The sequence below is a fragment of the Petaurus breviceps genome, unplaced genomic scaffold, assembly GCF_028583685.1.
Source record: "Petaurus breviceps papuanus isolate PSGF00001 unplaced genomic scaffold, PetGlider_PUasm1.0 38, whole genome shotgun sequence".
NCBI lineage: Eukaryota > Metazoa > Chordata > Mammalia > Diprotodontia > Petauridae > Petaurus > Petaurus breviceps.
In genome coordinates, this window is record NW_027186304.1 from 21,553,791 (window position 1) to 21,579,323 (window position 25,533).

Below are 25,533 nucleotides of genomic sequence, written 5' to 3' on the forward strand. Positions count from 1 at the left end.
TCAAGAGAATTATTTATTTCTATATTTTCCCTTGATTAGTCTACATAATGTGTTCACTTCTGCATGCCAGAGGACATTGGCATCATAAAGAACATTTAAAGTAAGCTAAAGAATATTGTGAGGGGACTGGAATTCATAGCATACAAAAGCTAACAAGATGAACTGAGAATGGCATTTTATACTTAATACCCATTTGGGGTTTTCTTGGCAAAGATGCTGCAGTAGTTTATCATTGCCACCTCTGGTTCATTTTACAGATGAGGTGACTGAGGCAAACTGTGTTAAGTGTCTTGCCAAGGATTATACAGCTAGAAAGGGCTTAATGCTAGATTTGAACTCAGGAAGATAAATCTTCTTGACTTCAGACCAAGCACTCTATCTACTGTACCACCTAACTGCCCCATTTTTTCCATTCCCAATGTATAATTTAAAAGAACATAAGATTTGTTTTTATCATACACACATATGGGGTTTTATCATATGCATTGTTTGGGGTCAAAATTAGAAAAATACAGAATAGTTTACAAAAAAAATTACTATTCCTTCCCTCCCCTTCCTTCTGATGGATTGTTTATGGAATAAATATACATTCACAATACATATTTGATCAACATGTATTGACCAAAAACCTTATATCCTTTTTAATAGTGATATTGGGGGTGGATGTCGCTTGTCCAAGTCACAGAATGCTAGAATTAGAGACTTTTACCAATTCAGTAAAGCAAGTCATAAAGGAAAGGGGGGGGGGGATGTGGTAAACTATCCTGTAGTTTCATTTATTTTGACCCCAAACAATTGGTAAATCCAATAGTGTGTGTGTGTATTGACTGCATCACTCTGACCAAGTTGCTTAAATTGTCAATGCACTAAACTCTTAAAGGAATATGAATTGCAGAATATTTGCTCATCCACATTAGTAGCAGGGATTCCCTATGTCAGTGAAATCACAGTCCAGGACCAAAACAAAGATGATGAAGGATCACTGGAGCCCCTTGCATGTAGGTGTGTGAACAAAAACACTAAAAAGACAAGGCAAGTTAATAACAGCCAAACAGTAGTCTGTTCTTCAAAGATGTTCTTGAAAAAGAGGAGCATCAGCTCATGCTGATCCAGATTTCTGAAAGAGGTTGCTTCAAGATACAAAGAAAGTGTTTATTTATTTGTTTGTTTGTTGCCATGGGAATCACCAATTGTTTGGGGTAAAAATCAGTGAAACTACAAAATAGTTTACAAAAAAACTGAAAACCTGATGGTTTCCTCCCTTCCCATAGTTCCTATGGCTTGTTTACTGAATTGGCAAGAGGCCCTAATTCAGAGGTTTTGCTTTAACATGCGAAGTTTTTTCTCACAGCTCTAATAAATACCGCACATATTCTTAAATCTCCCAGCACAGCTCAACTTCAAGTGTACCCTATAGCTATGTCTCTCAGAGGAAAAGCCTGGAAAGGCTGAGGCCAAGACAGGGGCTCCTTTGATGGCTCCTGGGAGCCTTGAGAAGGTCCTTTTCCCCAGCATTTATTCATGTTTACTAAATTAGTTCCTGGTTTGTCTTAGTGCACATTTGTTTGGCAGTTGGAAGAAGTAGGTGCCCCAAACTGCAAAACCTGTCTGATTGACGGCCCTAGGAAATGCCTTCTAGCACTGGAGGTAGTTCAGCAAATCGATTGGTCTGGCTAGTTAAAGGAAGCTTTTTTTTTTTAATGTCCATGTTGGATATTTGTATTGGACTGCCCTCCACCAAACTCTGCCCACAGATTGCCATGGAAATGTGCAAGAAAAGTCATTTCATTTGCATCTTTGAAATAAGACTCCCAAAGTGTAGTCTGTCTCTCATAATTCAGCAAAAAATTTGAAAGGTGTTTTGTATAATCTGGTTTTATTTTTAAATTTCACATTGATTTTTTCTTCTTTTTCTGGAAGAACAGTAACAAAAATGAAGTTGTCTCCTATAGTTAATACTGAGAATTATGCAGTTATTTGCCAAAGTTAGGCTAATTTTTATTTGTGATTCTTGCATTTTTTAAGCATGTAATATTACTGACTGTGAAATTGTGTGTGTGTGTGTGTGTGTGTGTGTGTTGGTGGGGATTGGGGGGAGTGATTCTCTAGGGAACTGAGTCATGTGTACCCAAATAATAAGCTCTAAGTTTACGACCTGGTGCAAATGAATCATTACAGTGTGTCTCATTTGTTTCTCATAAATGAAGAGTAACCTTTGACTACAGAATGCTTGACCTCTTTGAAATCACTGAAATGCCTCTCAATCAGAAGCCTTGAATATCAACTCGAAAACTAATTTTAAAATGTTGTTCTTAAGGTGTTTTTGTTTTCATTGATGTTTTCTTCAGTTGGAGGGCTAAGAGTTTCTATGTATGCTGAAAGACTTGGTGGTCATTCTGCCCTAAGCAGTACTGTATTCATAGCAATCCATTTTCTTCCATCTTTTCACTAATAAGTATTGTTCTTCAAATAGAACTCATCATTCCTGCTCCCACTCTTCTAAGATACCATTGCTCCATACTCCCTTGCTGAGAACTTTACCATCTTCTGTTATATAGACTTGGTACCTATGCTTTATCCTTTATCTTCTCCTCCTCACTCCTGTGTGCAATCAGTTGCCAAGTTATGTTGATGCTTACTCCACAAAAATGATTCTCAAACTTGTTGGAATTAGTACCATTTTTCTCTCTTAAAATTTATTAAGGCCCCAAAAGAATTCATGTTTTTGTGGTTGTACCTATTCATATTTATCACATAAGAAATTAAAATTGATATTTTAAAAATATATTAACTTCAAAATAACAACAAACCTATAATTAACATTTTGTAACATATGTTATGAAAACTATTTTCCAAAACAAAAAGTTAGTGAGAGGAGCACTGTTTTACCTATTTGTGCAAATATCTTTAATGTTTGGTTCAACAGAAGACAGCTGATTTTCATATCTTCTTCTGCATTCGATCTTATACAATATGTTGTTTTGTTGTAAATACTTGAAGAAAATCTGGCCATACAAAGATATGTAGTTGGAGAAAGGAAAATTACAGTTAAATAGGCAAATAATTTCTTTGTATTATTATAAAAATAGTTTTGCTCTTGTATATACCTTGAAAGTATCTCAGACCCCCATACTTTAAGAACAGCTGATATCTCTTGCATGTATCCCCAGCTATCCATCCACACTGCTATAATCTTAATTCTCATCTAATTACTGTAATAATCTCTTAATAAACCAATCCCTCTTTCAGCTATCAAAGTAATCTTCCTAAAGCACAAATCTAACCTATAGACTCCACTTTCAAAAATTTTCAGCATCTCACAAATACCTCTTGGGTAAAATAAAATCTCTTTTGCCTAGAATTTAATCCCCAACAAACTGGCTCCTCCTCACCTTTCCAGTATACCCCCAGCCCTAAACAAACAAATTAACAAACAAACAAAACCTTTACCATTAGGTCTTTTGACCAGTGATATGATGGAAAAATCACTTTCTGCAAACTGCTTCCACCCAAAACCTCAAAAGAAAGGAATTATATGGGAGATACAGAGTAAATTATAGCTGATTGCATAAGATAAGAAGACAGAACCCTCTTCTCACTTCAAGGTCTACCCCAGGGTAGGGCACATAGGACAAGCTTAATATGCAGAAATCAAATTAAATTCATTATTCATTACCTGTCATAGACTTATTGTATTACTTCAGACCAATAATGGTTTTCTCAGAAGTACCAATCTTTCAGCAACCTGTTTGAGAAAATTCCAAGGCCCATTCAGAAGAATGCAGTAGAAACATTTACTCCTTTTTATGGGAATCCACATTAGCATGAACAAAAATGAATAGAAATTGTTCTTTTTTTTTTTTTGCTTTTGGGAAGGCAGTTGGGGTTAAGTGACTTGCCCAAGATCACACATCTAGTTTTTGTGTTAAGTGTCTGAGGTCAGATTTGAACTCAGGTCCTCCTGACTCCAGGGCTGGTGATCTATTCACTGCACCACCTAGCCATCCCCTTAGAAGTTGTTCTTATATTTGCAAAAGTTATCCTTAGTAAACCTATCTTTCATACTGCTTTCTCCCTTTAGCAAAGGGGAGTTTTGCAGTGCTTAAGGGCTAGTGATTAGTGGTTCTGTATATGTTTTAAATAAGTTACAAAAATAAACCTGTACTTCTCTGTTTCTATAGCTAAAATAATACATGATAAAATAGATACTATTGTAGTCTTCAACAAGTGTCCAAAGGCACTGCCTTTTGATATTTATGAAGCCATAAAGTTAAATTTCACTTGCAAAGTAATGAGAAGTTTTTTGTATTAAAAATAGCAATTTGCTCATAGGCCTGCCAATCATTCACATGTATGTTGAATCTGGATGCAAAACATTATCAAAAAGCCTTTATACTTGACAATTGAATTACATTCAAAGTTCCCCCAACCCTTAAACATAATATATGTGTGTGTTGTGTGTATAATTATATATACGTATAAATTCTGATTTCTTTATTTCATTGATATAGGGAATTCCCCGTGAGGAAATGTCCTAAACATAATCATATAGAATTGTGTGGGACAATGAGGTGTCAAATGAAAACTACCAAGTTTTCCTTAGTTTGAGTTTTATGAGTTGTGGTATAAATTTATGGGCAGTACAAAGTAAACAAACACAAAATACACTTGGATCTGTGATGTAAATATTTCTTGAAATTTTTCCTTATAGTAGTCGATTTAATTATGACGGCAAATGTAATTATTTTTATAGTATAATTGTACTTCAAGCTAGCTTACTTTGAAATGGGTCCTAGCATCATGATGCAGGACATGGAGAGATGCGAGAGACCATCTAAACTCTCCCATTTTACTGATGAGGCAACTGAAGCAAGTGATGGAGGCTAAAGTTTTGTTGTCCTTTCTCACATACGGTGCAGCGGTTGTGTGCGAGAGTCGGTGTTCTACTCTCCCTGCCGCCTCTCTCCTGAATTCCAAAGGGACGGTGTATGTTTCCAGGTGACGGGGAAAGGCTAGAACGAAAATGCTTACTTACCTCTTAGTTTTACGACGCTCAGGACGCTCGGTCCGCGTCTGTCTTCACCTGGATGGCCTTGTTCATCTCCCGCGCGGTCTCACTCGAGCGCCTGCCGGGGGTCGCCGGTGACCACGGCCGCCCGAGGCCCTGGCTCGGCCCCAAGCTGGGGGTACAGCCGGCTCGCGCTCGGGATGGTGGACCCCCCATGCATGTTCTCACTAGAAAACTGACCGTCAGGTCGGACTGTATGAAGATGCTACTAATGAAGCCGTTCGAAGCCTAGTTATTTTTATCGACCATAACTACTCCAGACTTAGCTAAGCTCCCTCTAAAGCAGAGGGGCGGGACAAAAGGCCCGCCAAAGAAGCGCGGGCGGCTGTCACGTGACCCGCGGCAACCAACCGATGGCGGGGGTGGGGAGGATCACGTGACAGCCGCCCCCCATCCTTTGGCGGGCCTCTTCGAAGCAGGCTTGCTCTAAGCTGAGGATGTGGCCCTATACTTCACCAAAATCATCGAGTTCATTCCCCAAAGAGCTTCTTTTTCTCCTCTACTCACGTCCCTTGGCTAGCTTCCCCGGCTGTCGCCCTCCTCATTCCTGTCTCAGAAAAAAATCTTCTACGTTCCTCTTCCATCCCATTCCCTCGCACGTTCTAGAGCAAATTGCTCCCGCTCTCATTTTCTTCTTTTTAAATTAATTAATCGATTTAATTTTAGTTTTCCACATTCACTTCCACAAGATTTTGAGTTCCAAATTTTGTTCCCATCTCTCCCCTCCCCCCAGTCTGCCCTCCCTTCTATCACCCCTCCCCCTTTCTCTTATCTCCTTCCCTTCTATTTTCCTGTAGGCTAAGATAGACTTCTATACACTATTCCCCCTATAGCTGTCTTATTTCCCCATTGCATATAAAAACAATTCTCAACATTTCCTTTTTAAAACTCTCTCCCATCCTCCCTCACTGAGAAGGCATGCAATTTGATATAGGTTATACAGGTGTAGTCAAGGAAAAGTCTAATACAACAGTCATGTTGTAAAAGGCTGACTGTATTTCCCTCCATCCTATCTTGCCCCCATTTATTCTATTCTCTCCTTTGACCTCCCTCCTCAAAAGTGTTTGTTTATGATTACCCCCTCCTCACATTTGCCCTCCCTTCTATCATTCCCCCCCATTCCCTTCCTCCCTACTGTTAGATTTCCATATCCAATTGAGGGTGTATGTTATTCCCCCTTTAAGCCAAATCCAATGAGAGTAAGGCTCACTCATTCCCTCTCACTTCATCGCCCCCCCCCATCTTCCCCTCCATTGTAGAAGTTTTTTTCTTGGCTCTTTTATGTGAGATAATTTATTCCATCCTACCTCTCCCTTTCTCCTTCTCATACTACATTCCTCTCTTACCCCTTAATTTTATTTTTTCACTTACTACCACCTTGATTACCATTTCCTCTTAGACTCAGATGGAGACAGCCCATGACCCTAAACAGAACAGCTTGAGGATAGCAATTCTTCTGGCATAATGCCTGTGGTTGTCATTCTAGTATATAGAAATGAGTATTGACTAGTACCAACAGATGTTTCAATAATAGTTACTGAAGACTCAAAAGAAAAAAAAAAATCTTGCCACAAAGTCATCAGCACTACCGAATAGTTGGTTCAGCATCAGAAATTGGTAAGATTTTCTCAGTGGCAATAATATTAAGGAAGAGAAATTATTTGCCTTCCTGTTTCTTCTTAAGAACCATAGGACCTTTCCATCTGACTTGTAACTAAAACTTTCCATCTGTTTTGTGTTCCCCATTAGAATGTGAACTCTTTTATAACCCTTACTTTTATATTTGTATCACTTGCACTTAGCACAGTGCTTTGTACACACTATTTTTCTATTCATTCATTTATTCATTCACTCATAAGAGCACAAGTGGACCGTTCATCTCCTATTTCTGACAGAGTGATGTCAACATTTAGAAGTCAGTCAATTTATGTGAACCTCACTTTATTCCTGGGTTTAGTAATACTTGGATTACTTATCTCAAAGGAACATTGTGAAGAAAATATTTTATTGAACATAAAGGGTTATATGAATGAGTTGTTGATCATCATGATCATCATCATTATCTGAGCATTTCCTCTAGGTCTCAATTATTTTAAAATTGGGTACTACAATTGTATTATATTTTTTCCCCTCTGAGATGGATATAGCCTACCTCTATGTGTGTGCGCATGTGTGTGTGTGTGTGTGTTTTTCACAATTTTTTTTTCACCCAAGGGACTGAGGGAACATGATGATAAAGGGTTTTAGGCATTAATACTTTAGGTTATATGTTAATTATAGACACTGTCAAGTCTGGGACAGATAAATATCCTGAGTTGAGATAGGTTTGAAAGAAACATTAGATACAATAAGGACTTCTGTTAGCATAGAAATGAAGTCTTGGGTCTTAGGGTAATGCCCAATGCCTGCTATGGGTTATCTCTCTCCTAATCCAAGTCTGAGACTTCTAAGAGAATTCCTTTTAGTTCAAAGGCAAAGAACTGACCATAGTATTTTTCTGAGCTGGGCCACCTGCAATAATGAAGCTAAATTTCTAATGGCTGTCAGCTGAAATGAGTTAATTCTCTTACCTTTGGTTAGAGGACTTTATGATTATTACCCAAGACTGTGTCCAAGATAAAATGTTACTGTTTTTTTGTGTGTGTGTGGTTGAGAATGGAAGGTGATGGGCTGGTTGGCTTCATATTTTAGTTCTTTCCCTAACTGTATCAAGGCCAGAATGAAGAAAAGCCTATATGATAATGCCCAATGTTTGAGGAGACAGATCTTTCCTAAAATCTGGAATTTTACTGCATTCTAGAATGATTTTTTTCAGACATAAGATTGTAGAATTGATTATCATCTTATTTGCAGATGAGGAAATGGAGGACCCAGAAAAAGTGCCTTGCCCAAAATTACACAGTGTTAAATGGGAGAGCTAAAAAGTGAACTAAGTCTTCTGGTTTCTAATTCAGTTACAGGTTCAAGTAAAGACCTTAAGAAAACTTTTTGAACATGCAGAAGGAATTCTTTTTCAGGTGCTAGTCAGACTTGGTGGCCTTTGAAGTCCCTTCTAAGCCAGAGTCTGTGATTTTGGAGTATGTATACAGAACTTCATGTATATTATCTCATTTGATCTCCACAACTCTTATTAGATAAGTAATGTTATTGTCACCATTTTATCGATGAGGAAAGTGAGGCTCAGAGAGGTTTGGTGACTTGGCCAGGGTCACATAGCTAATAACTGCATCAGGCAGGGTTAGAACTTAAATCTTCCTGACTCCAAGTCAGGTATTCTACCTATTTGCCTCAATCACTAGTACAATTCTCATAACTGTTAATACAAGCTATTTTTTAAAAAAAGAATTGTGTTTAGCATACTACCATTCATTTAAGAAATTCAATATATAATCTATAAATTCAAAGAGGCACAATATTTTGCTGTATTAAATTCAAAGGACACGATATGTTGCTGGACATCCTGTGAATTTCTGTGAGGATTTTTTTCAAAATTTACTATTTTAAAATTTTTATTTTAAACTTTGAGTTCCAAATTCTATTTCTCTCTCCTCTCCCCTCCCCCTCCTCCCTGAGATGGTAAGCAATCAAATACAGGTTAGACATGTACAGTTATGTGCAACTTTTCCATATTACTCATTTTGTAGAAGAAGACTCAAATTAAAGAAGAAAAATGAAAGAAAGAAAGTAAAAAATTGCATGCTTTAGTATGTATATATTCAATAGCAGTTTTTTTTCCTCTGGAGGCAGATAGTATGCTTCATCATTAGTCCTTTGGGATTGTCTTGAATCATTGTATTACTGAGAATAGCTAAGTCATTCTCTGTGAGGAATTATTGAGGCAGGGGAATTGAGTGTGTTAAGTTCCAAGTCTTCTATGACAAAATATTTTGGAAATTGTCAGTCAGGATTAGAACTGCCTTGAAGGATATTACTATCTATTGTTGCTGAGGACAGAGTACTATTCTGCTAGCATTTTAAACACAAAATCTTCTAAGAAAAACAGGAAGTCTTGCAAGAAGCTGATGTAAGTAGATATTTAGTTTGAGTTATAGCTACTTTTATTTTTTCATTTCTATATCAAGTTCCTTTAATTTACATATAGCATTTATAATGCTGGCCTTTGCCCAATTATTTAATGCATTCCAGGCAGCTGAGTTATCTTTATACTAACTTTTCTACTCTTTACATGGCATAGGTTCTTAGTTTAAATGTGAAGGGAAAAAGAGAGAAAATGAACAAATTTACAGATTCTTTATGCAGGTTGGCAGTGTAAAGCCTCAAGTTCAATGTCTTCCTCCAATGCTACAAAATGTATACTCTTCAAATATAAAGGGTCGTAGAGATGCTGGCATTGTATATTGGGGGTTTTATCCCTTTTTACTAATACTTGCACTTTGTTGAAGAGAAGCAGGTCCTTCATTCATTCATTCAAATACTAGAGTCAAGGAAACCTTAGTTCATATCCAACCTCAGATACTTACTAGTTGTGTGACAATGGTTATGTTATTTACCCTTTGCCTGCCTCAGTTTCCTTGTCTGTAAAATGAGGGCTATAAGAACATTTACTAATAAAATAGTAAGGGAATTTGAAGATCTTCCCTACCCCTTAATGGGCCTCAAGTGAAACCCAAAAGGAGGGGTTTGATAGGGGAGAGGCTTGTTTTTTAGAAAGGACCATACATTTTGTTACTTTGTAATTAGGCAGTGGGTCACAAAGGTTGTGACCTCTGAACCTGAAGAAGGGTATATATACTCTGAGGTGAGGTTTTCCTTTGGGGCTCACTTATGTGAAGAGTTGTGTGACTTGGCCAGATGAGATTCTGGGTAGTCACTGAGTCCCTCATCTTTGAAAACTCAGATGTTGGTGCTTTTCTCTCTGGTAACTAACTAAGTATGCATGTAATGTTCAGACAGCTAGAAGCCTTGTCTATTGAATTATGTTATTTTCTTTGTCTGTATTTTTTGTCTACTTGTAATTTCTGTTTGTATTCCCTGAAGTACAGGGTGCTGACTTTTTCCCCAGAACTAAGTGAACTTTATATATATAAATTAAAGATTATTGACCCCTTTAAAGTTGCTTTCCTTTGGACAAGCAGATCAAAGAACCTGTGCTAGCAGCCATCCTGGGTATGCTAGGGTGCTTGCTGTTACAACCTCCTAGGGTTTATGTGAAGATAAAAAATGAGATAATATTTGTAAAGCACATTGCAAACCTTAATGTGCTCTCTATATAAATGCTATTTCAAACATTCATCAAATATTGATTATGCTATGAGATACATTTTGCTTATAAAAATCTCAATAGGAAGTTTTCAGTCAATAAATTAATCAACAATTATTTATTGCTCTATGTGAGACACTAGGGAACACACTGAATCCCATATCTACATCAGGAAAATCATTGGAAATCCCTAGTGATTGATTGTTCTCTAGTTTGTGTTTTTTTCTGTTCCAGAGAGATCCAGTTCTGCAGTATGGTGAATCTAGGTTACTACTTCAGGGCCTTGTAGGGCCCCTAGTTTCTGAACTGTTGCTTAGACATACAGATGGTTACCAGAGAAGAACATATTTTTGGCAGCTGGTGTAAGACTGGTGGGTTTAGTTGAGTTGTAAACATCTCTACTATCCTTTGACCTTTCACATATATCTTAAGCTTTATGTTGCCCATTGGTGATGTCTTTTTTTTCCACTTTCCATATTCTCCTTTAATATCCATTTTAAACTGAATTAATGATGCAGTACTGACAGGATTGGCTCAAGCTCTAGAAGTAGAGGGTAGACTGCAGTGCAAGAAGTAGGAGGAAATAGTCATGCAGTTACAGATAACACTTTGTAATCCAAAATCGCTCTTTAATAGAAGAGGAGACTGAGACCCACAAAAATGAAACAGTTTGCCCAAAATAACACAAAATTAGTAATAGGGCTCTTGAACCCATTACTCTTTTCATTAAATGAGGCTTACAGTAAAGTCTGATTGTTTTACTCCATTAGCAAGGCCCATAAGAGGCATAATTACACTCTCCTTGTCCCTATCCCAGTTCAGTGTCTGTGGATATGGGAGGGATTGTAGGTTCAGAGTTTAGCTCAGTGTCTATATAGCACAGTCCCAAGTTCTAATTACAAGACCTTCCCTTGAACTCAAGTCATAAATATCTTGGCTTTTCCTGGCTTCCCTGATGAACTAGCTAGGTGCAACGTCATACCTAGAATCTTGGTTCCAAGGTCTGTGTGTCTCAAACTTCTGGGTCCAGTGGACATTTCTGAAACTGAGGACAAGAAATCAGAGCAGAGACTTTGAGCCTACTTCTCAAAGTTATAGGGTAGAAAGAGAAAGTAGAAGAAGGTAGCCACTTTTCCCAGTTCAGTTCATGTCAACTTTACTGTAGGTCAATTGTGTAAGGATCTTCACCTCTGGTTATAATAGGAAAGAAGATACAGGAAAGATAATGGGACTATCCCACTCTGCCAGTTATAAAGACTCAGTCTGTTCCAGCTACATAGCTGATAGCAGAAGAATGGAGGATAGGAGGGAACCCACTCCCAGATGCAAGGTGCTTCTGAATTGATAATTGACTTATAAATTATGAAATGGGGCAATGGGGCAGGCATGCCTTGTTATTTCAGTTCTTGCAAGGAAAAACCACAGTGACAGTGGGAAATGAGACTGTAATCACACTTTAATAAGGTACAAATGATGTAGGGGCACAAGGCACAGAAAGTATAGAGATAATTAGTGAAAGGGGTGAGGTGGGGTACAGAAGTAGATGGTATAGGGACAGGGAAGAGGTGGTAAAGGAAGATAGGTAGTGTGGGAAGAGGATGGTGAGAGAGTATTACTCATGTAACCATGGATTAGAACGGGAAGCATTAGGAAGCATGGACACAATGGATATAGAAGTATCCTGGGGAAGGGGGTGGGCAGAAGTTTGAGGTCTAATTTTATAAAGTTTTGTGGAGGACAGATTTATTCTTTTTTTTTTTTAAGCAATTGGGGTTAAGTAACTTGCTCAAGGTTACATGGCCAGGTGTTTCTGGGTGGATGCTAAGTGTCTGAGCCCGGATTCGAGCCCCAGGTCGTCCCGACACTGGGGCTGGTGCTCTTACTTGCTGTGCTACCATTTGGGTTAATTCATTAACATATCTAGATCATGTCAAAGTTGTCAGTAACACATTAACATAAATATCAGATCAAAGTTATCAGTAACATTTGGTGTTCTGTTGGTCTTACTCCTACAACTTTTCTGAGATGTACATAAAAGGCCAAACAGGAAGGTCTGCCTGGCTTCCCCGGATTTAGCACATATTACCAGGATGTGATTTTTTTGGTTAATATATGATACAGTTTACAAATTATGTTCCTTTCATCTTTGGGACAGTCTGTACATGATTTCTAGATTCCTCTTTGCAAGCTTACTTTCTGCTGTTGTTACTGTATATTAGCTACTTATACACTTATTATACTGAATAGAAGGGGAAAAAACAAGGAAATTCTGGAAGGATGGCACTAGAAGCTGTAGAATCAGGAAGAGCCTCTATGCAGAAGGTGGAGTTTCAGCTGAGTTTAAATATAACTAGGGATCGTAAAAGACTAGCTGTATATCTATGGAAAAGCACTTAAGCTCTTTTAGCTTTAATCAATGATATTTGTACTACCTACTTCACAGGACTGATATGAAAAAAATTTTATTGAACTTAAAAATCACTCTATAAATACCCATTATTATAATAATATGCAAAGAGGTATAATTGCCAATGACAAAAAACCTTAAATTCATAACAAATTTAGAACTTCATAAGTAGAGCACATAGTCCTTGACAGAAACTGTGCCTTGGTAAGACTTGGGCTAGGACCAAGTGGAATACAGTGGCCAGCCCTCTTCCCCCACCAGCTCCCACGAACTATGGTGTAGACGCTTGAAAATTTATTCTAGGACTATTCTAGAGGCAGTCATTACAATGGCTACATGCCTATGGTTCAGAGAACATGCTACTACTAATCTAACTCATAATTAAATTACCTTAAAATGTTTTATTTTCTTGTTTTTTTTCCTCTACCATGTGATTTTGATTTCTGCTGAATTTATTTTGGTGCTTGCTACAACTGGGCAACAGAGGAAGATGCTAATGGCAGAGTTGATGATGGTAACTAGTGACTTAGAAAACCAAAAATTAAAATAAACTTTATTGCATTTTTGTGTGTCCTGACTGCATATTCATGTTGATGTCATTAGAATTAGAACATAAGCTCCTTGAGGGCAAGGACATTAAAAAAATCATTCTTCTCTTTGTAATTATAGCATAGAAAGTATGTTTTCAATAAATGTTTCTCAGTTTATTTTCTCTCTGATATTTGAGTCACTGGGAGTTCTGAAGAAACTTTTTCGGGATTTACAATTGAGATGTTTTCGTTACTCTTTGTTGCCCAGATTGCTCATAGATCTTCACACTGTTTAGTACTTTTTCATTTTGGAGATGAAGAAACAATCAGGGAAGTTGTGACTTGCCTGAAGTCCCAAGGTAGGATGCAAGAGGCAGGATCTGAGGACTTTAGGCTCCAAAACCAGTATTCTCTCCACTGTATCACTCTGTCTCTTTGTTGCATATCAGCTTGGCTTTGATAAAGTCCCAAACAATAAGGTCCAATTAGTATCACTATTACCAGGTATCTAATAACCAACATTCCTAGACATTGCTATAACACCTGTCTTCTGAATTTGAATATTGAAAAGTCTTTATGTCACTCTTCTCTTCAATAATTGCAAAGATTTTAAGTAAGTTTGGGAAGAATGGGAAAATGATTGTTTACAGTTTGTAGCTAAACTTGCTCAATGATTCTCTAAAAATTTTGGATGGGAAGGAAAATCTAAGACTAGGGCAAAATTTTGGATAACTTTTGTTTTCGTTGCCTAAATATATAACTAAATCCTAGTAAATCAGTTTCAGTTCCCAGAAGAACAAAAAGTGCAAATTAACACTATTTGTACAGCTCTTTGCCTATAGGAAAATAATTATACTATCATGAGAACTCTGAACAAGTAGAACATACTTCATTGGTCTGAAAATAAAACTATTTTTCAGATATAGAAATTAGTTTCACACCATGATTTCAAATTTCTTCTCTCTTTAGATTTCCATGTTATACGTATACCTGAAATTGTCAAACTCAAAGGTCTCTGTATCTGGCAAAATTACTGAGTGCTACCTAAATCAGATTAAAATGTAATTGGGAAATGTTTATCAAAATTAATTATTTAATCAAATGCTTTATTAACTTCTAGTTTACGTCATTCATTTCTGCAAAATTTTGAGTTACAAATTTTCTCCCTGTTTTCCCCTACCGACCACCCCAAAATATCCCCTCCTCCAATCTGCTCTCTCCCGTATCTTCTCCCATATCCCCTCTGACATTCCAGTAGGGCATGGTGGATCTCTATGCCCCAGTGCCTGTATGCCTTATTTCCCAGTTATATGTAAAATAATATTAGTAATAGTATATATATATACATATATATATTATATGTATAAATATATTAAACATTTGATTTTAAAACTTTGAATTCCATATTCATTCCCTTCCTCCCTTGTCACCCACCCATACTAGAAAGATAAGCAATTCAGTATAGGTTGTACATGTGTAGCTGTGCAAAATATTTCCATAGTGGATATATTTCAAAAGACTGACTATATTTCCCTCCCTCATATCTCACCTCCCACTTGTTCTATTCTTTACTTTGATCCCATTCCTTTTCAAAAGTGGGTGCTTACAATTTCCCTTCCCCCCAGCCTGCCATCACTTCCACCATACCTCCTCTCATCCCCTTCTCCTCTACCCTGCTGTAAGGTGAGATACCCTATTTAGTGTGTATGTCATTCCCTCCCTGAGCCAGATTCAATGAGAATAAGTTTGAACCATTCCCTTTTGCTGTCCTGTTCTTCCCCTCCATTGTACTCATTTTCCCTTGCATCTTCTATATGAGATATTTTACCCCATTCTGTCTCTCCCCATCTCCTATCATTATATTCCTCTCTCACCTCTTAATTTCTCCTTTTAAGTGTCATCCCTTCCTATTTCGTTGGTCCTGTGCCCTCTATCTATATATACCTGTACACATATATACACACATTCACATATGTATTCATACGCACATATACCCTACTATATAGATATACATGTTTGTATACATATGTGTATATATGTACACATATATACATTTCTATATAATGAGAAAAGTTTCATAAGTTACAATGATTGGTTTTCCATGTAGGAATGTTAATAGTTCAACTTTGATAAGTTCCTTATGATTTCTTTTCCCTGTTTACCTTCTCATACTTCTCTTGCTTCTTGTATCTGAATGTCAAATTTTCTATTCAACTCTGTTTTTTTCATCAAGAATGCTTGAAACTCTTCTATTCCATGGAATGACCACATTTTCCCTTGAAACATTATACTCAGTTTTGCTGGGTAGGTGATTCTTGATTTTAATCCCAGCTCCTTCTCCTTTGTCTTCCGGAATATCATATTCCAAGTCCTTTGATCCCTCAGTGTAGAAGCTGCCAGATCCTGGGTTATCCTGATTGTGTTTCCACAATATTCAAATTGCTTCTTTCTGGTTGCTTGTAATGTTTTCTCCTTGATCTGGGAATTCTGGAACCTGGCTATAATATTCCTAGGAGTTTTCTTTTTGGGATCTTTTTCAGGAGGTGAGCAGTGGATTCTTTCAAGCCCTATTTTGCCTTATGGTTCTAAAACATCAGGGCAATTTTCCTTGAGAATTTCATGAAGGATGATTTCTAGGTTCTTTTTTTGATCATGGCTTTCAGGAAGTCCAATAATTTTTAAATTATCTCTCCTGGATCTATTTTCCATGTCAGTGGCTTTCCCAATGAGATATTTCACATTGCCTTCTATTTTTTCATTTGTTTGGATCTGTGCAATAGTATCTTGATTTCTCATAAAGTCACTAGTTTCCATTTGCTCCAATGTAATTCTGAAAGAATAATTGTCTTCAGTGAGCTTTTGAGATTCTTTTTCCATCTGGAATTCTGAATTTTTCCATCTGAAATATCCATCTGAAAAAAATTCGGCTTTTTGAGGCATTCTTCTCCTCATTGCCTTTTTGAGCCTCTTTTGCCATTTGAGTTAGTCTATTCCTTAAGGTATTATTTTCCTCAGTCAGGCTGTTGACTCTCATTTCATAATTGTCTTGCATCGTTCTCATTTCTCTTCCCAATTTTAACTCCACTTCTCTTCTTTGATTTTCAAAATCCTTCTTAAGGTCCTCTATGGCCTGTAACCAGCTCATATTTTTCTTGGAAGATTTTGGTACAGGAGTTCTGACTTCACTGTCTTCCTCCTGTTCTATGCTTTGATCCTTTTTGTCCCCAAAATAGGAGTCTAATGTTGGATTCCTCTGTTTGCTTTGCTTCCCTTGTTTAATCATTTTGCCACTCAATTACTTGACTTTGGGGCTTTTTGCCACAGTAGGACTCTGCTGCCAGATAGGGGAGCTTCATACCAAATGCTGGGGTTTTAACAGCTGCCAAAGTTCTTAGTTGGGTGCCCTCTATGAAGTCTCCACACACTCTGGCAAGCTGGTTGTACACCCTAGGACTTCCACCCTAGACTGCAAACCAGATCCAAGCATGGTAAAGCAAGAGCTATTACTCCTCAGACTGGTTGCTTGGTCCTCCTGCAATCTGCAGGCCAGGAGCTGAAGTGCCATGTGGTGGCAACTACATGGCTGTGGCGCCTCATTGGCTTCTCACCCTGGGGGCAGAGGCCGACCACACTCCCAACTACTGGATAACAAAGTCCACACTGCACTGACCTTTCACTGTGTCCTTAGTATCTATGTGTTGATAATTCTGGAAACCACCACAGCTGCTGGTGATCTGAAGTCCCTCCAGCTGGGGCTGGTCAGGCCCACCCTGGGACTAAAACTTCTGGCTTGCGCAGGGCCAGGGTGGGCTATTAGAGGGCCATGCTTGCTGCTTGGTGCCATCCTGCAGGGCTGTCCTCAGTGGGAGGTGAGCTTCTCTCTGTCATTTTGTGGGTTGTGTAGCTCCAAAGTTTCTTCAGATTCACCTTTTACATGAATTGGAGGAGATGAGAGCCAGAGCCCCGAGGAAGTCCTGTTTCTACTCCGCCATCTTGACCATTAAATTGATTTTTAAAAATGCAACAAAACATAACTAATTTTAAATTGTGTTCTTTTAAGTCAATATGTGCCTCCCTGGGATCTGTTTCTATATGAGTTTGACACCATTGATGTAGAATATTTTGAGATTTGTTTGGCTGAAGATGAAAATGAAAGGAAGGGGAACTTACTCCTTTCCTTAGGTTCTAACCTTTGCCATATGAGCATTACCTTCCTGGTCCAGACTCCCTCTTTCTTCTCTGACTGGTCAAGACTTGCCAGTTACCACTCTCAACTCTGCCACTAAAGAAAGATTTTTCTGTGCATGTATGGGAGGAGAGGAAATACAATGGAGAAGTTAGTGTAACCACTCCCAAAAGTTAGATTCAGCAATGGTGAATTGCTTTTTCCTAAGGGAAAAACTTAGGACCCAGCTTTACTTGCAAGCCACCTTTACTTGCTTTGTTTCATAAATTAAAATTAATAAGTCAATGTCATTTTTTCTCATATTATCCCTGAGACTGAAGTCTTTATCAAGATTTACCAATGATTTGCTTTTGCCTGTTTACCAAAGTCAGTAACTATCCCTCTTTTTTTTTAAGCAATTGGGGTTAAGTAACTTGCTCAGGTTATGCAGCCAGTTATTTCTGGGTGTGGTGCTAAGTATCTGAGCCCGGATTTGATCCCCAGGTCATCCTGACACTGGGGCCAGTGCTCTTACTTTCTGAGCCACCTGGCCACCCCTAAGCAATTGGGGTTAAGTAACTTGCTCAAGCTTACACGGCCAGGTGTTTCTGGGTGGGTGCTAAGTGTCTGAGCCTGGATTCGATCCCCAGGTCATTCCGCCACTGGGGCCGGTGCTCTTAATTGCTGTGCTACCTGGCCATCCCAGTAACTATCCCTCTTTTATGCAAATTCCTATTCAGGAAGATTTCGACACAAACTTTTGAGAAGTTATGATCAATCACATTTTATCTAGAGTCAGCTGCCATGAATTAAATCAAGAGCTATGAACAAATTCAAAGAACAGAAGAACTTTGGATAAAATATCCTCCCTCTTTGATAGATAGAGAAGGAACAAGAGAAAAGTAGCACTTCAACATGTTTAAGAACTGTAGGTCACTACCTATTAGATATGGCTCTTGCTCTGGCCTCAGCTGTTCAATCTAGCCTAAGTGGACAAAGTCAACAGTGGTGACTATAGAACCCAATTGTTCTCCTTGGCATCCACAGCCAGTCATCTCTCTTTTCTATCTCCCTCTAGTGGTCATCTCCTCTCCTTGGCTCTTGCTCAGACTTCAATCCAGTGAAGCTCAGCCTTTCTTCCCCATACCATTATATCCTCCACATACAGTCTCAATCTGCCCCAGGTCAGGAGGAAACAACACTATTGCTATTATTCTTCCCAGAAATTAAGTTGGGCATTGGAAACCTCCACTCCTACAGAGGAATCATTCTCCCAAAATCTTGTTATATGTACATGTGATCTAATTTCTTAAGAAACTTTATATCTTTTTGAGTTGACACTTAACTTAGAAAATATATATGTAGACACAACTGGATCTGGCTGAAATACAAGGAAAGCACATTTGGCAGCATTTTGGTGGCATATCTCATGGGGGAAAAGTATTGAAAACACTGATGTAGGGGATATGTCATTTCTCATGATATGCCTTTGCCAGACTCAGAGACTCATTCCATTGGTTTTAATGAAAGTCTCCTGGGCCACAGCAAAATAACTTAGCCTGCAATTAGTTTTAAACAACACCCATTTGTTTATACTGGGGCTGGGACCATTCCATGAAATGTCACACTGAGGGCACAACAGTAATTTAACCACAAAAAATTCCTCACACATGTATTTGCTGATGCCAAGTTAATAGATGAGTAATAAAGCCTTGCTGTGATGAGAGAAAAAAGTATAATGGTTAGCAAGCTGACCTCAGAGCCAGGGAGACCCTGGGTTTGAGTAGTAACTTTTAATATATACTGGATGTGTTACCCTAGAAAAGTCACTAAAACTCTCAATGGCAATAAAATGCAGAGTGCCAAACTGTATTGGTAGAAGGAATTTCCTCCTCTGACAGTTCTTCATACCAGTGAAATTGCTGTCCCAGTCCCTCTTGCTATAGTATTTTATTAGGTCAGAGATTCTAACATGATCTGTGTGTGTGCATGTGCATGTGTGTGTATACATGCATGAGTACATGATGGATTCCATCTGTAGTCTGGTGAAATACATGAACTCAGGGGGAAAAAGTTTTCAAATAATTTAAAATTTCTATTAGAAATTAGTGACAGTAAAGATATTGCTTTTCCCCAGCCAAGTTCAGTAACCACTTGAAATCTATCAGTGGACCTCAGGCTAAGATCCCATGTCTAAAAGTCCTATTCTGGTACCTTATTGAAAAATGAAGATGATTTTTTTATTCAGGAAGGTTCTAGAGATGGAGTATAAACTCTGACAGGCCCTGACTGAACCAGCAAAGCTTTGAATAAAGCCTTAGATAGGGACAGATTGTTTAAGTGCTGTATTGAATGTGAGCTCTTATTCTCACATATTTCAAGAAAGAGGTTCCCAAAGTTATAGAAGCTCCTTGCCATTGAGAAGTTATGATTCTTTCTGACCATAGCAACTTAGAAAAAGTTGGAGGGATTGGGATTTCAGATGATAGAGGGACTATCTATCTATATACATATAAATACAGTGCTGCTGAGTATTTAGAAAACTGATAAAGTAGGGTGGCTAGGTGGCACAGTGAATAGAGCACTGGCCCTGGAGTCAGGAGGACCTGGGTTCGGATCTGGCCTCAGACCTTAACACAAAAAATAGCCATGTGACCTTGGGCAAGTCACAACCCCAGTTCTCCAATTAGCAAAAACAAAAAAAACTTGATAAAGTAAAAAGAGCTTTTGGCACTTATACCTGTAAACAATTTGATGTGTCATAAAAATAATATTCCCATTATATTTTCTCTAATTATAAAAAGTTTGATTGATGTATTTATTTTTACATCATTTTAAAATAACTCTCTAGCTCCCTTGAGATTGGAGCTTCCTTTATAACAAAGAAAATCAATTAAGAAAAACACCTAATACATTGACACCTTCTTAAAAATGTATATAACATTCTTTCCTAGCATTCCTTTGCCTTGCTAATTTAAAAAAGGAGGTATATTTGAGTATTGGTACTCTAAGATACTGTGTTTTTTTTAGTTAGTAAAAGTTGACTGACTTTTAATGATCTTTTCATTTACATTTTAGCATTTCCATAAACTAATGAAATCACAGATCAGAGCCTACTTCTTTCCTCGAATGCTATTACTGTCATATTGGTATGAATTAGGCCATACTTTCCCCCAAAATATTTATCTTACATTAATGAATGAATGAAAAAAAAATATTAAATTATTACTGTGTACCAAGAACTGTATGAAGCACTGGAAATTAAAATGTGATACAAATCCTGCATTCAACATACATCCAATAAGGGAGTCAATACATATGTGGAGTAATGACTAGGCAGGGGGTGTTTAGATTTTAAAAGTTACAGAAATGGTTATTGGAACTGTAGAAGCGTAATTTGGCTCTCATAGACTTGATTGTGTGGGATGTGAACTGGGAGATAAAGGCAAGCTTTTGGCCTGCATTAGTATGCTTACAGTGTCAGATACAAAGATGACTTCTTTAAAATGTGAAGCATGGTTAGGGCTGGCTAGATGTAGTGGACCACGTGAGGCATTCTTCAATCTAGAACATGCAGGTTTAAAGCGGTGTTATTTTTCAGATAATATCTATACATCATTTGCTTTTGGAAGAGATCAAATTTTAGGAGTATGATTAATATGTAGAAGTGGTCTATATTGTCACCAAGATGATTTCATTATCATCATTGATATTATTACTATGAATCACATTAGACATTAATCTTATTTTATAAGCATTTTCAAGCTTTGGTTTATTCACTAGAGAAATTTGGTTTTAGCCGTCTTTACTGAAGATTCCTCTGAGTATATAATGCATGCTTTGTCCAGTATAGGCAGAGATTTCAAGTACTGTAGTTGACTTTGTGCTTTTGGAGGCACCTGTACTTTTCTGTGTATGGTAACAAAGTTCTCCTCCGGTGCCTCGCTAGAGGACAGTGATAATGGACTCTTAAAGACTATCGCTATAGAGAACAGCCTCTGTCAAGCCCTATAAAACTGGAAAGGCTTCAAGTAAGGGGATGGTGATAGCCTATCGTCTGAACTCAATCTAGTGGCTGGTGGAGGAACTTGGCAAGGATAGATCGACAGGGAGATAATGAATTTATGGTTATAGTAATTCATGGAATCACTTACTAAAATGTAATATATTTGTCAGTGCAAAGAGCTTTCCCATCCATGGAATTACAGCTCTGAAATATTCAGAGATGTATTATTCTCAGTATAGGACATCCTTATTCCTCAACTCTGACTCAAAAATGAGTATAGTCTTATTTAATTACAACATTTTGTATATAGATATTATATATAAATATGTATATGTGTCAGTAATATAGTATTATATTCTATATACACATATACATATATACATACAGACTTGCAAACACACAAAACCATATTTTTTGAAAGTCTATAAGCAATTAAAATACATATACAAGATGTTTAAACATGTTTTGAAACACCCTGTATACTAGCAAAATGTCATTCATTTGAAAGGTGAGAAGAAAAAAGAATGAAGAGGTTTGTACTGATGAAAATTTTCATTAAAGAAAGAACATTTTAGGTGATCTGGAATTAACACTTGTTTGAATAGTACTCGTATCAACTATCTTAAAAAACTTCATGTTGCATTTATAATATTTTGTCCTGCTTAGATGTTATTATCACATGCAGCTGAGAGGGATACAATTTAGAGTCAAGTATTTGAGGCCTGATTACAAAAATGAATATGAATGAAATACAAGATTAGGTTAAAATTCATAAATGATCAATTTTTCCTTAAAATATTTTCCCCTCAAACTCTGTGTGTGTGTGTGACAATCAACCAACAAGCATTGATTACATATCTACTAAGTGCCAGACATTGGCTTAAGTGCTGATGATAGAAAGAAAGAAATGAGAAAATATCACTCTGATCAGTTTTGACTGATGTAACCACAGTTATTTCAATTTAGAACTAATAAAAATATTAAACATATTAGAAATTAAGCATGAAAACATCATTTCTTATAACTTCAGCTCTTTCTAAATTGATTATTACAAGCATACCTCTTTGTTTGTAACTTTTACAAAGAAATAGTATCTTTCTTAACTAAAGCATATGGGCAAATCAGTGTCTTTTTTGTTGGTTAAGTTGCTAATTTATAGTATAATCATTTCTATTACTAAGTTGAAGGTTTTTAATTTCAATTAGAATAACTATAGACTCTTAAAATTTCTAAAGTATTTTCTTAATAGCAAGACTGGGTGCAGATAATGTTACAGAAAAACATTCAGATATGAAGATAAATACAACTGACTATTATGTTCTAAATGTTCTTACAGTTTGCATTTGTCTTGTTTTCCAGGACATACAGGACGCTTGTTAAAGTCCCTGTGCTTTACCAGTCTATCATTCCTGTTGCTGCATATCATCTTTCACATTACATTAGCTAGCCTGGAGGCTCAGCATCGTATCGCACCTAATTACAACTGTGAGTAGAGTGGTTGTGTTAATTGCCTGTATGTGGTGGTTATATTGCTGTTAATGAAAATCTCTGCTTGTTATTTTCAGAACTAACTCAATGGCTTTTTATACACAAAATGCTGGATAAATATATTCTCTTATATCGTACCTTCTTGTTCATAACAGATACCAAAGAATTTACTTTTTTTCAGCAAGATCTTATGAGCTAAATAACAAATAAATGCCATGATGCTTGGTGAGTAAATGCTCACTATGTATAAGGCATAGTCTCAGATGCGAAGAAGTAGGGCCATGAAGGTAGTGGTGACATGTGGAATGACTTAGAGCAGGGTGAGCGAAGAAGCAGAGAGAACAGGTAGAGAGAGAGCTGTTGCAAAAAGTTTACTGTTGTCAAGATCTGAGCCAGGATGATACTAGCAAATGAGTATATTCAAATACACCTTATTTTAACGAATATGACTAAACAAAACTTAAATGAGAAAGGAAGGAAAAACTGAATCGTCTATATAAAACTGCCTTTACTGAGTCACTCCTGGGGTTGTGGGGAGGAAGCTCTCAACTTTGCTGTACTGTTAAAGATATGAAGATTAAAAAAAAGACTATGAAACATCTATATTCTTGGTCTAACAGATAGATTTTACTTAGCAATGACTTCTGGTTATTTGTGAATTTGTGTTAATACCACATATTTTGAAGCATCCAAAGGCTTATCCTTGATCTGTTTCATCAAAGTAAAAATTATAGGGTAAATAAATTTCTGTTCTACTAGAGCTTGAAGGTGTACTGGTCATAATATACAGGAAACAGCTTCTACCTCAGGTCATATTTTTCTCCAACCCAGACTTTGTGTTTCTAGTTGGTCCATTCTGTCTATAATCTAATCATTTTTAGACAGTCAATCAAAAAACATTTATTACATGTCTTCTGTGCCCTACGTATAAGGCATAGGCTAAGCTCTGGGGTTACAAAGAAGTAGCAAAATGCAGCCTTTTCCCTCAAACAACATATATTCTAATGGGAGAGATAATATGTAAATAACTATGTACATGCAAAATAAATACAGGGTAGAAAAAATTAATCTGCAAGTTGTGATTGAGCAGTTATGGGAAGGCCTCGTGTAGGTCAGATTTGAGCTATTTCTGAAGGAAGTTTAGAAGGCAAAATGAGGAAGAAGAGGATTCTAGGCAGGCCAGTGTGACTAGGGTGTCGAAGGTAGGGGGAGAAAGTGTGAAAAGGAAGGTCCGATTTTAGAAGGGTCTTAAATTCCAAGCAGAGGATGTTATATTTGATTCTGTACTTGATAGGGAGTCACGGGAGTTTATTGAGTAATGGGGTAACATGATCAGACCTGTCCTTTATGAATATCACTGGCAGCTGAACAATGAATGGACATAAAGGTTGGGAGCCTGGATGACTCACTGGATGGAAGTACCTTCACAGAAATAGGAAAATCAAGGAAGGGAGAATCTGGGGAAAAGATAATGTATTTCATTTTGTACATGTTGAATTGGAATTATCTATGGAACATACAACTTAAGATGTTCAGAAGGAGGTTGGTAATGTGAGTTGAAGGTTAGGACTGAGTACAGATCTGAGTATCATCAGCATACAGATGGAAATTGAACCATGGGAACTGATAAGATCAATCAGACAAATAAGAGACTATATAGGAGAGAACTGTCATGAAAAGCTAGAGAGGAAAAAAGTATTCAGAAAAAGTGAATTCAGCAGTGTAAAAGGCTACCGAAAGTCAGTCAACGAGCAATTACTAATCTCCTACTGTATTCCAGATGGCTATGCTGAGCAGTGGGGATACAAAAAAGGCAAAATACTATCCCAGCCCTCAAATGCATACCAATCTAGACCTTCATTGTAAAAAGCACATTTATTCCCAATTTAGGACCAGTTACCCAAGAGTCTATTGCCCCTTTGATACTATTGCAGTCTTTCAGTCAATTAAAATATTTGTTTGAATGTCAATAGCAAAAGTGGCAAACTTCCATATTTTAAAGAATGATGAAGTAGTTTTAAACATGAAATTATTGGGGGTTACTTAATGACTAAGAATATTACAGATATAAGCATGTCAGGAACCAATCCAAATCTATGGATTTAGAAGTAATTATAATGCCACAATAGTTTCTTGAATTTAACAGAAAATCCTTTCTGTATTTTGATTTATTTCCATAGAAGAAAATAATTTTCATCTCCACACGTTAAGAACGACTTAGAATTAGCAACCAGAAAATTAAAAGCAAAAGAGATCAAAGTGCTCCTTGAGCTGAGTCACCTGCCCACTTACTTACAAACCTTTTTTAGTCTTATGCAGCTTTCAGTTTTCCTTCTCTGACTGCCCCCACCATCTACACTTATCTAAATGAAATAAAAGCATATAACTTTCCTTTGACTTGCTGAAAATCTAATTCCTTACGGCCAATATTATCTCTGACCTGAAGGTGTGTTTAACTAAATGTCTTAGCAGATAAAAGTCTCTTTGAAGTGTAAATATTGCTCTCTATGAGCTAGGTAGTTATTCCAGGTGTTGTAACATCTGTTCCTTGGACAACAGTATAAAAGAAACCAAGCTACTCCCTCCAAGAACCTGTTTCTAGACATTTTCTTATATCCTCAACCTCTTCTCCATGGAGCTAGAACTGC

The 25,533-nt window shown here is 37.2% G+C and overlaps 1 protein-coding gene across 3 annotated transcripts in view; it reads left to right on the top strand.

The window, feature by feature from the left end:
* The window catches only part of PIEZO2 (piezo type mechanosensitive ion channel component 2), a 557,384-nt gene that overhangs the window by 184,360 nt on the left and 347,491 nt on the right, over positions 1-25,533 (top strand). For all 3 annotated transcript variants that reach the window (XM_069099626.1, XM_069099625.1, XM_069099627.1), the window contains exon 3: positions 22,757-22,882. In XM_069099626.1, coding sequence (XP_068955727.1) covers positions 22,757-22,882 — 126 coding nt within the window. The remainder of the gene's footprint in view (positions 1-22,756; positions 22,883-25,533) is intronic.